We start from the raw sequence: 13,458 nt of genomic DNA on the forward strand, positions 1-13,458 counted from the left end.
TAATGTCGAAAATAAATGATTTAAAAAAAATCGAAAAGAAATAATTGAATATTATAATTAAGCAAATTCAAAAGGATTTAGGGCAGAACGTTACAAACCCTTACTCCCTTACCGCCATTGCTGCTTCTACGTCGCAGTTGCTCTGCTAAGTAGGTGTTTAGATTACTTTCTTCTTTTTTTTCTTCGTATTAACTTTTTTTTTTCTGTTCCTTTTATGTAGTTTTGCTGTGAAGGTGATTAATATGATTTTTTTGGTGATTAGATGGATAAGGTTTATCTCTATGTTGTTCATTAATTTTTGTAATTTACAGAGTTCGGTATCTGTTGCTCTTTGTTATTATTTTACTGTTGCTACTTTTTGGCTTAAAAGGCAGTGCTTTTTACTAAACTTTAAATTTTGTTGTTACTACTGAGCTATGAGTGAATCTGTCTAATTGGAGCTGAATTAGTATTAGTATTTAGAATTGATAATTAAGTAGTTGACGTCGTTGTTGGGCTAATTGGTGCTTGATCATAGTGTTCTTGTTGTTTGGTACTGCTGCAGGATAATATATGATTAAGAAGAGTATTGAATTAGGTTTTATTTTGCAATCTTTAGGATTTGATTCTAACCTTTAAGCTATGAACTGCTAGATTATTGAGCTATTGGCTATGAAATGGGGAGTTGAGTTTGTAATTTTGTAGATTATTTGATTGCCAATAAATTAGTACATTTTTTTTGTATTGGTTGCTAAATATATATGTCGTTGCTAATATTGTGGCTGCATACATGGCATAAAACTTCTTCTAGTCTTTGTACAGTCCCTAATTTCTGTTTGCACTGTTGGAGATATGATAACTGGATGTATAGTTCATAAACTTCGTATCTTCTTTTTCCTTCTCATCTATAATCCTATATTATTGTTTTTCTCTTACTAGTTGTTTAACATTGTTGAGTTTTGAAATTGATTAATGTGTTATTAGGTATCACTTTTCTTAGTTAGTGTTGTTCTTGTATCAAGTCTTTATTTAGACTTTCATATGTTTGGAGCAAGAGCAAGCCCATGTGTTAATTTGTGAAATTATTTGTTTGAAGAGCATATTATTATTGTAAAATTTCTTTTCTACATTTCTTTTGGTTGCAGGTGAAGCATATATATGTATGTGAAATTCATAACCCACAATTCACAAGTAATGGGTCCAATAATAAGGACCCTATCAAATTTACATTATGGATATGCTTCTGACAATGTTCTCTTTTGTTTGGTTATTTTAGTTTGTTGAGCTTGAAGCAGCTTTTTCCTTCGGTTGCCATGAACACGTCTTGTGGAGCAAATTTGGAACTATCAAGATGCATTGCTGCATACCCTGTTTGTCGTTTAAAATCTTCTATCTTTGAGTCAAGATCATGTATACCCAAGCTACAAGGCTTCTCAAAGAAGCTATTGCCTTTATGCAAAGATATAAATGCTAGAAGTAACAAGGAGAGAAGCATTCCATTCTCTGTTAATTGTAGTGCCAGTCAGGTTGACACTGCTGCAGATGAGACCAGCAGTCTTACATATAAGGATGCTGGTGTGGATATCGATGCAGGATCAGAGCTTGTGAAGAGAATAGCCAAAATGGCGCCTGGAATTGGAGGATTTGGTGGACTCTTTCCATTAGGTATTATTTGCCTTTAGCCTTCTTTTTGCTGGTTAATCCTTTTACATGGCATCTTCAATTGAAAAATCTTGACTCATTTGTTTAGTGAAAATGTAATCAAGATTTGCATGTTATAAAATTATAAAACTCAATTGTACGGTTTGGTGAATAATGTCACGGACTTAGAGTATTTCCTAAGACTCCGTTCGGCACTTGACAACTTACTCACGATTCTTTCACGATCTCGTAAGCTCAAGTAAGCCTTTAACTTGGAACGCTAAGAGAATATGAAAGACTTTGGAAGAGAGGACTTATATTAGCTTGAGAACTTTGCTTACAACTTTGGTTGGTTTGTTGGATGATTTACAAATGAATGACCCTCCTATTTATACTACATCCTAAGGGCCTTTGTGTAAATAAAATTTACTATACAAGTCCTTCCCCTAACTACACTTTAGTCCATATTCTAGAGAATTCCACATTATCTAGAATATGCTAAAGTCTTCCACCAAGATCTAAAACGTTCTAGAGAATTCTAGGGAATTCTCTAGTCTTCTCCAAGAATCTAGAAGGTTCTAGAGTCTTGCATAAGCCTCTCTAAGGCTCTAGGGCCGCCTGCCCCCTTCGTATGCTGCAAACTGGCTGGAAATGTGGCGGGACGTCACAATAAGCTGACTAAAGTGAAGTACTTTAGGAAAAATGTTCTTAAGCTTACTCTTATTTGGTTTTGTATACTATGGACATTGACTTTGAGCTTTTTAAATCAAGTTCGTATTCTTCTTTTCAGTGAGAAATGTTAGCTTTATCACTTGAGGATAGATGCCAGCGTTGTACTTTTTTGTGATGCCACTAGTCTCCGGGTAATGCTGCATGCATCTTGACTAATCTAACAGGCAGCTTGCTACAGTACACGCACAGGTGAGGAGTAATCCTCCTCATCTAGGTTTGAGTAAATGGGCACACATCATGGTAGTGTCACTGCCTGCGAAGCCTGGTAGTCTCTATTTTGTCCTAACATCATATGGCATTTAAACAGAAACAAAACTTTGAAATGAAAAACGCAAGCATTAAGAAACAGTAACATTAAAATTATTATTATAAAAAGAAGTTGTTATGCTCATTTACAATTATTATTTCTTATAACCGTGATGTCCAAGCCAACTTGTGCACACCTCTTCTACCTTCCACGGGATACCGGTTTACTGTGTCCGCCAAGGCTTAGACACATAGGTAGAAATCACCTAGTGTTTTTGCGTCTGATCAGATTTGAACCTAAGACCCCATGGTTATCAATCCACTTAATTGACCTCCAGGCCACACCCTTGGGTGTCCAGCTATATAATGTCATAGCTGCCTCTGTTCGTGGGGACCAAACTATGTCTTTTCATTGGTTTATTTTGCATTTACATTGCTGGTTTACTGGTGGGACTGGTAGTAAATCTTTCTCTACTATGGGTTCTTTACACATTAGGGTCAAACATGTGGTGTAGTTTTACCAAAATAACATAAGCTCAGGTCCGTAAGCCTGTAACTTGTCCTACTGATGTCCACAATTACCACAAAAACAGGTTTGTCTTGCGAAACGGTAAGTAGTTCTTGAAATTAGGTTACTTTCTACTTTGTAAGGTCATGCATCTTTTAAGCATTCAGTATTTTACTATGCAACTTATTACTTTCTAGGTGTCTGCAACTACTGTTGTAGTGGTAGAACCCACCAAACGAGCACCATATGATTTTTAACTTTTGCTTTTCTATCAGCTAAGTGGACAAGTCCTTTTCCTTTCACCCACATCTCTTATTTAATTTGAACCCTAAGCTCTAAAGCATAAGATGGAAAAACTAGTTTCTTCTCAGAGTTTAATATTGGTCTGGAAATCTGAAAATCTAAATCAGCCAGCACAAAGTGCAAGTTATATCAGTTCCAAAACTGTTTTTCTTGATGTTTAGTATCATCAGATGATGGGAGTCGCAAAGCAACTGAGCACAGACAAGTTCGTCCAACTGAAATTTAATGCAACATTATAGTTGTTAAGACTTGTAGATTATGGTGTTATGGAGTCCTAAAACCCTTACTTCCACTAATCCTTAGCTTGTTCCTGCTCAAATCTCAATATACCCCTTTATATATTTTTGCTCTATTTCCTAATAGTCTGCGTAACAATGCTACACACAAAGATATTCTTTAACCGAAAGATTTTTGTCAATACATCATCCCATTTTATCATCTTTGGGTTTTGTTTTTCTCTTGGTCTTTTTAATGTACTTGCTGATCTTAATTTTGTAAATTCTTCTTTTTGGGATTTTTCTTGTACTGTGCAGGGGATTCATATCTTGTGGCTGGTACTGATGGTGTGGGGACAAAACTTAACTTGGCATTTGAAACGGGAATTCATGATACCATTGGGATTGATCTGGTAAGTTTGATTTATCTTTTTATGTTTTTTTGCAGATATGCAAAAACTAATGGCGTCTTCCATCCCAGGTTGCGATGAGTGTAAATGACATTGTCACTTCTGGAGCAAAACCTTTATTTTTCCTTGATTATTTTGCAACCAGCCGACTTGATGTTGACCTTGCAGAGAAGGTACTTCTGGCCACATTTATCAATCTCACTTCCTGGCATTTCTATAGCCTTATTCAAACTGGTGTGTTGTCGTTTTCCAGTAAAACAGAGTTGGCTTCTTACATGTATGCAGGTCATAAAAGGTATTGTGGATGGTTGCCAGCAATCTGACTGTGCTCTTCTAGGGGGAGAGGTACCTATAAATCCATTTTCCTCTAAAAATCACTCCTAGTAAAAAAAATGTGACTCATATTCCACATCAAAAACATTATATATGAATGACAAAATATTGAGCTGCTGTTTCTAACTAAAGAATTTCAGCATAAAGTTGATTGCTGTTTTTTTCCGATTGATGTGTGCATCGAGTCAATGAGACATTCTGGATCACGTATTAAAACTTGTAGCATGCCACTTTCTTGTTTCGTCACTAGTGTTTTGGACGGCGAGAGGCGACAAAAGGCGACAAGGGCCTGCCTCGCCACGCTCGCCGCTCGCCTTTTTGAATCGAGGCGCCAATTAATACCAAAAATTAAAAATATTTAATTGCACATATAATATTCAAAATTTCAATAGCAATTACATATCTTACAAATACTATAATAATTACAATAGAAAGAATTATTTTTTTTCAAAAAAATAATGGACTGCAGGCAGTCATAGACTCACAGCACAGTGAAAACAGAAGGCATTTTACAGTAATCTGGGACAAAACAGAGAGTGAAGAAAATAGAGTAGTGAAGAAAACTTGAAGAAAACAGAACTGAAAGTCTGAAACGAAAATTGAAGAAGAAGAACAGAAAAAAAGAGGTATACCTCAGGTCTTCAGCAGCAGCAACTCGAAGATGATGGAGACCAGGAGAAGAGATCGCGAGGGGAAGAGAGTCGCGAGAGGAAGAGAGTCGGGGAGATTTTGAAAATATAAAAAAAAAACTAATTTTGACTAATATAGTTAAGTCAATTTTCAAAAAATAAAATAAAATAAAAAAGGCGCCGCCTTTTCTGGTGCCATTAGGTCGCCATGGGCCGCCTTTTGCATACCGCCTCGCCTCGCCTCAGTGGGGAATGGCAAGGAGGCCTCTCCTCGCCTCTCCTCTCCCCAAAGGCGATGAGGCGCTCGCCATTCACAACACTGTTCGTCACACCCTTCCTTTTCTTGTGTTATTATGGGTTAGTATACTACTGCATATAATTTTCTCTCTCTTTCTCTCTGACTCACGCCTCCACATACGGCTCTGTGAGAAGGGTGGTGGAAGGTCCCAAAATGTTGGTTTTGTTTCATGACATGGAAATGTGTAGTAAGATGTGTTTTTATTTTTATTTTTATGTAGGATTGACTGAAGTAATCTAGTATATCTGTTGGAGTGTGAGTGATGACATGTGTTTAATTATTATATGTTTGGTAAACCATGTTTTGAAACTAGAAACAATCTTCTTCTCGGTTGATTTAATGTGTGTTTCAGACTGCAGAGATGCCAGATTTCTATGCGGAAGGCGAGTATGACCTCAGTGGGTTTGCTGTTGGCATTGTGAAAAAGGATTCAGTTATTGACGGGAAAAACATCAAGGTTGGAGACGTTCTTATTGGTTTACCATCTAGTGGAGTTCATTCAAATGGGTTTTCTCTCGTTAGAAGGTTTGTCTACCATGAGAGGAATTATGTGTTATCAGTGCATTTTCGTTTGATTTACATGCTTTTCTTTCCTTCCGTTGGATGATGATAATATGCTACCTGTGTAGGGTTCTGAAGCAAAGTGGCCTTTCTTTGAAAGACCAACTTCCTGGTGAATCTATTACACTTGGTGAAGCTTTGATTGCCCCAACTGTTATATATGTTAAACAGGTTTCACCTTTGGTTTTCTTTTCTTCTACTTCTATTAATAAAATTTCAATTTTTAATATTGGGTATGCAGTAATGTGTTTCACGGATTTGGAAAATGCAGGTTCTTGATATTATTAGCAAAGGAGGGGTTAAAGGAATAGCCCATATTACCGGAGGTGGCTTCACTGACAATATCCCTAGAGTATTTCCCAAAGGCCTTGGAGCCCTTATTTATGAAGGGTCTTGGACAATTCCTCCTGTTTTTAAATGGATTCAAGAGGTGATACCTTTTGACACTTACTTGAATGTTCTTCCACTAATTACTTGCACATGGGGATACTAATCGCTTGCCCTTCTATTGCATGTTATTTATTCTTAATGTTGGTGATATGGTCATTGAAATGTAGGCCGGAAGAATAGAAGATGCTGAGATGATGCGTACTTTCAATATGGGAGTGGGTATGGTCCTTGTAGTAAGTCCAGAAGCAGCTGATCGGATACTTATGGAAGTACAGAAGACAAGCATTGCATACCGGATTGGTGAGGTTGTTAAGGGTGACGGAGTAAGTTATAGCTGAAAGCTATTTGGTGGTCATCGGAGGATAGACATGACGTAATGAGAGTTTTTTCTCCTACCTTCAATTAAGAGTTTGAAATTTAGGAGCCTCTCTTATCGATCGTGTTTATGGATCTTTGTGTTTGTCTAACAACCAATGCATAGACACTTAAAGACGTGTTGTGTTATGTGTATTAGTGTGTCATCAGTTACATCTGTTAGCCATGAGGAGGATGTAGACAAGTTCAACAGATTTTGAAATAGTTTTGCATGGAGTTTAGGAAATGATCTTGCGCTATGCTCCATTTTTATCAAAAGTGTCTTCTGATAAGTGCTTCTTACACCAACTCTGTTCTATTTCTTTCCATTGCAGGGCAGCCACAATGGTTGAGATTTTGTCACGAATAAATATTTGTGTTACTATAAATTATTTGACCAAGGCTAAAATTGACATTTGAAAGTTAAACTGTTACTTCTTCTAGTCCATATTAAGTGAATTATTGGGGTTTAAAATACCCTTTAAGATTTTAGGACATAATTTAAAATTACTTTTTGTTCTTGCGCTTTTGATTAATTCAAACTATTTTACTAAAAATTTGTAAAGTAGTAGTTAATAAGAAGTATAAATATGAAAAGATGTCCCAATAATTTTCTTGAAATTTGAAGAAATCTCTTAGGTTGAACTACTTACTTCGAACAATTAACTTAATGTGGATTAGAGAGAATATAAATAAAATATTTCATTCTTTTTTAGATCGATTAAAAAAGAAATTGAGTCGTGTAAATTGAGTGTGGAGGAATATATCTTTGACCCTTTCTCGAGGTAATGATAAAGTCAGTACATTTTACTTTTACCCTCTCCAAACTCCACTTATAGTATTTCACCAAATCGGAGTATATCTTTGATTGAACCCCTTAATGTGTAATAGCCTGCAAATTACACAAAAAATATAACCCACATTAGGCACGCGCTATGCGATAGACTCGACTCAGAAGACATTGAGGGGGAATCGATTCCGCATCATCCGTGTGGATAATTACCCTCCAAACTAACTGAGCCATCCTGAAGGATAGAAATAATTTTTTCTTAGCACAAAAATAAAGACAATATCAATTTACATTTTTACCCTTCCCACTGGACACTTACTATAGTGTAATGGCAACTGGCAAGTCACAATCTAGTAAGATCTTCCAAGGAGCTTTGTAAAGGGGCCCACACACATACTCAAAAAATAAAAAAATGTTGTAAATTAAACATGAAGTTCACCAAGAGGCTTAAGCTTAAAGTAGCTCTTGTCAGCACAAGTACTTAGCTTCCTCAGTGTTCATTACTCACATCAAAAGAGGAAAAAAAGAAAAAGAAAATTTCTCTTCAAGAAATGCTTTGATTCCTCTTCTACTCTGCATTTAAAAGTGGACATTACAACACTTATATTTCTTTCATAAGTAAAACACAAAGACACAAGAAGCTATAGTTAGTTGTGCCATTTTTATTTTTATTTTTTCAACATCATGGCACTTAAAGATTGGATCTTTTTGAGCTTCTTGATCGTGAAATGTTTTTTTGGTAATGTTTCTTCTTTCCTTCAACCTTTACTATCTTTCATATTCTAGTTTCTTAAGAGACTACTACTTTCTTGGTTTTGTGTTATTTATGATGTTTTCTACTTAGTTTTTTAGTAATGAAATGTGTAGTTTGATTTCAAGTTTATCCCATTCCCATAGACTTGTTTTCTTCTATTCCATTGTTATGTCTTGAAGAAAGTTGTAACTTTTAAGCTTTTTGTTTGTTTGTTTGTGAAATGCATACTCATTGGTATGGGGATTTCTCGCGGGTATATCTAAAACACTCTCTCTCAAAGTTAGGGTTATGTCGGGTATATGTATCCTACCCTTTTCTGACCCCACATGTGGGATTACACAGGATACAATAACATAACATCTAGTGTAATCCTACAAACTGTGGTCTAGGGAGGTTAGGTGTACGTAGTAGAGGCGTTGTTTCCAATAGACCGTTTGTTCCACGAAAAAATTAAATCAAAGTAGTTTAAAAAAGGAAATAGCATAAATGATTGTTGTTTACTGAATATTGTTAATGATTTTTTTTTTTGGAATAGAACTATTAAGAGTGGAGGTAAATGTACAGTTGAATGGAATAGTTTTCAATCAATGCTTAGCTCTACAAGGGAAGAAAGGAATAATCATAAAGGTAAAAAAAAGGAAGATTTGCTTATTGATACAATAAAATAGTCTCTTTCTTTCTGACTTGGAGATTCAATTGCTAAATTTTCCCCAAATAGTAGTTAAATGAGATAAACAAAAGACAATTAGTTTAACAAAAAAGTTTAATTCTAATATGAAAAAGAGTTATTTTGATGGTTTAAGTATATGAGATAAAGATTTAGTTTACTATTAATTATTACTACCCAAACAGAGTCCTCTGTCATACCTCTCAAAGCAAAAGATGAATTCCTTTTACTGAACTAAAGAAAACATTCATTTTTTCTTTTGATGTCTCAAGTAGTTCTTTATGCTTTAGCTCAAACGATATAGTTGTTGTTAGCTTGATAATCTAGTAACACCAAGAGTGTGGGGTTGCTAGGAGCTTGTTCCTCGGACTATTCAAAGATATTGTCCGAGTGTGTGTCATGTCCTCTAAAAGTAGAACATTTAAAAGAGGATCTGACAATAATTTTTGAAGAGTCCGGCACAATAGGTTAGGCATCCTAAAATGTAGAAAATGTGTAGAGAAGGTTGTTTTTTTATTTCTAAGTGATAGTAGAGTTTTCTTGATAGTGCGTACAGTATTTTACCGGATCTGATTAAATTGTCATACAATAGAACGAAACTCTTCATAGCAAGTCTGATGTGGTAACTTTGATATTTAAGTCTTAACATGTCATACTGTTAGTGTATATAACTTAAATCTTTGATGTCATCGTTTAGATTAGTTTTTCGCACAATATTGTGTTGTAGGCAACAATTATCTATACTTTGAATTGGCATAAGTTGTGTTTCTTATTCATTAAAGTTGTTCCATGTTCTTACATTGCTCTACTATAAAAACAACATATATAGTGGTAAAAGTAGAGGGCATGGTGCAAGAGAAGGAGGATGCAACTATTCCAATTACAACTCTATCACCTCCTGAAGGCAACACAACATTCCTTGGTGGCACAACATGGTGTGTGGCACGGGCCGGGGCTCGACAGTTTGATTTGCAGAATGCATTGGACTGGGCTTGTGGATTGGGGATGGCGGATTGCAGGCCCATCCAAGCCGGTGGCCCGTGTTTCGAGCCCAATACACTTCTATCCCATGCTTCATTTGCTTTCAATACCTACTATCAACAAAATGGAAATTCAGATATTGCTTGCAATTTTGGAGGAACTGCTATCTTGACTAAAATCAATCCAAGTAAGCATCTCTTTAGCCTTTCCTTCTTTTGGCATGACTTCAGTTTCTAAAGAATTTACGTCCCTCCCACTAGCCACAACATAAGTTCGCCTGGTAAAGGATAAAAATTAAAGACCAATTCATTTGAAGGACAAAACGTATGAAAAAGAAACATAATGCCTTAACATTTCTATTGTTTTATGTTGTAGGTCATGAGAAATGTATTTATGTTACATCCAGTCCCAGGTAACGCAGACTATTATACATAACTTATTACATTGCTCGAATCCTTCGAAAATATCACCCGACATGTCGTATTTTTCAAAAGTATTTCATTTTTTTAAGTATTCGACATAGGTATAATAATATTTTTGAAGAATTCGAGCAACGTAACATATAAACTACCTAAGCATTCCTATTAACTTGTCTACACTTTTTATTTTGGTTATAAGGATTGAGAACATGAAGTCTGAAGCACCTCCATTTACCAAAGAAAGGCTAAGCATTATGTGGTCGAAAATAGCTATGATTCTTCTTCTATTGTACTCAGGAAGTTGAGACGTAATTTTGCTATATGTAAAATTAAATTAAAAAAAAACAACTTTTTTGTTTGGGAGAAAGTAGAGGGGGGCATAATCAAGAAGAGATGCTATGATTAATTAATTAATTAATTAAGATATGTATAGCTCTTTGGGACATTCTTAGAGTGGTTTAATTTCTTAAGTATATTCCTTACTCTCTTGTTGTATTAAGCATCTCAACTATTGAGAAGAAATGTTTGTGTTCTTTTTGTTATAAAGAAAATTTAATGCTGATTAGTTTATACAACTGTTGATTACTTTAGTGACTAGTAAGAATTTGAGTGAATTTTTTGGCCTAGTCAATGTCTAGGTGTGTTTCGCTAATTGTTGAGTGATATTTTAGATAAAAAATTCACACTCATAAATAGTTTAGATATGAAATTAAATAAAGTGGATTAGCCTAGATGTGTTTTTGACTATTAACACAATTTTAGACTGCTATTTTATATTTAGGTTGCGTTTGATACGAAGGAACAAGGGATAATTAATCTCCATAGAAAATTGGATGAAAATATTGAAAGCTCAAGAATCCATTTTTTTTGGTTTTGGGGTCCAATACATAATCTAATTTTACCCCTTTATTTCATATCTCATATGGTGAAGCTTTCTTGTTAATATTATTTAGGGGAAATGCACAAGTACATCTCCAGACTATGATCAAAATTTCAAAGACATATTTTAACTAAATTAAGGTTCATTATCCCCTGAACTTATTTTTTTTTTTTTGTAATTCTATATATTTTTTGTCTTAAGTGGCACACTTCGTGATTCCACGCAATTGAGGCGTGTGAGAAATATTTGATTGCCACGTAAATTAAAAAGGTGCACAAAATTACCAAAAAAAAAAGTTCAGGGGGTAATAGGACCTTTAAATAGTTAAAGTGTGTCTCTGAGATTTCGGTCATAGTCTAAAGCAATACTTGTGCATGATCCCTATTATTTACTATAATGGATAAATATTATGAGAGACGAGAGTGAGTAGAAGTGCGGGATAGTGGGGATGAGAGTTGGGATTGTTCAAGATCGAATTGAAAAAAAGTCACTAGTTTATCATTAATTGGTTATTAGTTAGCAATTTTAATAGCAATATTGAGTTATTTATATGAGCAAGATGAAGTATATCAATTCAAGTGCATAATTTACTTAGTTTGTTATTTTGTTACTAAATGATTTTTAATAATTGTTTTAGTATAAAATCTCAAGATCAAATTAATAACTGAATTATGACTATTAATAATTAATAAATCGATGTCTTAATGATTCTATTTAGTATTCCATACATTCATAACACGCAAGTCAAATCGAACCGAAGAAATGAATATACAACCCTAACAAAAGCTACTAAGCTGGAAATGACTATTAACTAATGTGAAATATTAGTATTTGTTACTCTTGTTCTTCCTAATTTTAACTTGAAAAGATATTTTTGTTATTCATGAACATTTTTTTAAAAATATATTTTCTTCATGAAAAAATTAAAAAATATATCTTGGAATACACCTTTTGTCTAAACAATTTTTTTCTTGGGCAGAGGTCATGGAAGTGACAGGACATAAGAGGCCAAGCATTTGCTTTTATACACGCCTTCTTATTGTCATTTTCCTTTTGTTTCCTTTTCCTCTTTTTTTACAAAAGTTTCTTTTTATCATATACATATTTTATTAGTTTGACAATAGATTTTCATATATTTTTTAGGTGAAGTGTTAGATATTATTTTTTAGGTGAAGTGTTAGATGAAGTTTTATCATGTACTTTCTCCGTTCTATAAAAAAAAAATGATCTGGTTTAACTTGGCACGGAGTTACGAGTATAAAGAAGAGTTGAATCCTGTGATCCTAAATTAAAGTTAGGTCAAATGTACAGAATTGCCTTTTGATCTTGTGGCCTTAAACATGTCACGTGAAAAGTTGAAATTAAAATGTTATCCAAAAAGGAAAGAGGTTTTTTTTTTTTGAAACAGACTAAAATGAAAAGGAGATCATTCTTTTTTAAACGGAAAGAATATTTAATTATAATTTTTGGCTAAAATATTTCATTTTTAAAGAAATATAATTTATTTTCATAAGTACTATAAAGTAATAAAAATATTTATAAATAATCACATAATCATTTATAATGAACATATTTGGTGAAAGTTATGATAGTGAATACAATTGATATGAATATGATAAAAAGGGAAGAAAATAAAAATATTATACCATTTATTTGTATACGAAAAAACTACGATGGGTAGTGAATTTGGAGTGCAAACTGAAACGAAAACCGTATAAATTATGTACATAACTATATAACTTACGTACAACAGACTAGGACTAAATATGTACATAACTATATATCTTACGTACAACAGACTAGGATTGAAGTTCAAAACTATAAATAACGAGCGTTTTTAAAATTTGGGATAGTTTTTAGCTTTTTATAAAAAAATCCAAAATAATAGAATTTATCCCAAATACTAGTTTATTTTTCAAAATATATGGAAATTTAATTTTTTGTCAAAATTATTTATTAAATAATGACAAGTTACAAAACCAAATAATATTTGCCAAGTTTTCAGTTTCAAATATTTCTAGCTATTTGATTAATATCAAGCAAGTACTATTAGTTCTGATAGTCAATAACCTGATATAACCAAATAGTATTTGCCTAAGTTTATTTTTTTCAAATATGCTAAGAAAATACTTCAAATTTTTTTAAGAATTAATAATCTGATAATAAAAACAATCAAAACCCTTATGAAAACTGTTAAATCAATAGCCCATTGATAAACCAATATTTTTTGTTCGAATTATCAATTTCAATTCGATTTTGAACCGTCTACTTACTTGGATATTCCCCTCACATCAACTGGAAGAAATGATGAAGCTAAAGTTGTTGTAATAGTAAATGGACATTATTCTTGTTACTTTAATAAATGTCC

General features: G+C 33.7%; 2 protein-coding genes across 4 annotated transcripts; both read left to right on the plus strand.

Annotated features, from left to right (window-relative positions):
• On the plus strand, positions 1-6,902 carry LOC107018110 (phosphoribosylformylglycinamidine cyclo-ligase, chloroplastic/mitochondrial). 3 transcript variants are annotated; one of them, XM_027916600.1, is made up of 10 exons: positions 44-149; positions 1,125-1,139; positions 1,256-1,644; positions 3,943-4,037; positions 4,106-4,207; positions 4,320-4,379; positions 5,647-5,819; positions 5,924-6,026; positions 6,127-6,285; positions 6,413-6,902. In XM_027916600.1, exons 3-10 carry the CDS (start codon positions 1,293-1,295, stop codon positions 6,581-6,583), a joined length of 1,215 nt encoding a protein of 404 aa, XP_027772401.1. In that variant the 5' UTR covers positions 44-149; positions 1,125-1,139; positions 1,256-1,292; the 3' UTR covers positions 6,584-6,902. The 3 variants fall into 3 exon arrangements, with proteins under 3 accessions (XP_015073979.1, XP_015073980.1, XP_027772401.1); XM_015218493.2 differs by lacking the exon at positions 1,125-1,139 and having other exon boundaries at positions 1-149; XM_015218494.2 differs by lacking the exon at positions 1,125-1,139 and having other exon boundaries at positions 40-153.
• Positions 6,903-7,850: 948 nt separating this feature from the next.
• Positions 7,851-10,780, plus strand: LOC107017130 (glucan endo-1,3-beta-glucosidase 13). Its single transcript, XM_015217404.2, has 4 exons — positions 7,851-8,128; positions 9,640-9,978; positions 10,167-10,203; positions 10,410-10,780. Exons 1-4 carry the CDS (start codon positions 8,074-8,076, stop codon positions 10,513-10,515), a joined length of 537 nt encoding a protein of 178 aa, XP_015072890.1. The 5' UTR covers positions 7,851-8,073; the 3' UTR covers positions 10,516-10,780.
• The last annotated feature ends 2,678 nt before the right edge of the window (positions 10,781-13,458 follow it).

Source organism: Solanum pennellii, chromosome 4 (genome assembly GCF_001406875.1).
Source record: "Solanum pennellii chromosome 4, SPENNV200".
Taxonomy (NCBI): Eukaryota; Viridiplantae; Streptophyta; class Magnoliopsida; order Solanales; family Solanaceae; genus Solanum; species Solanum pennellii.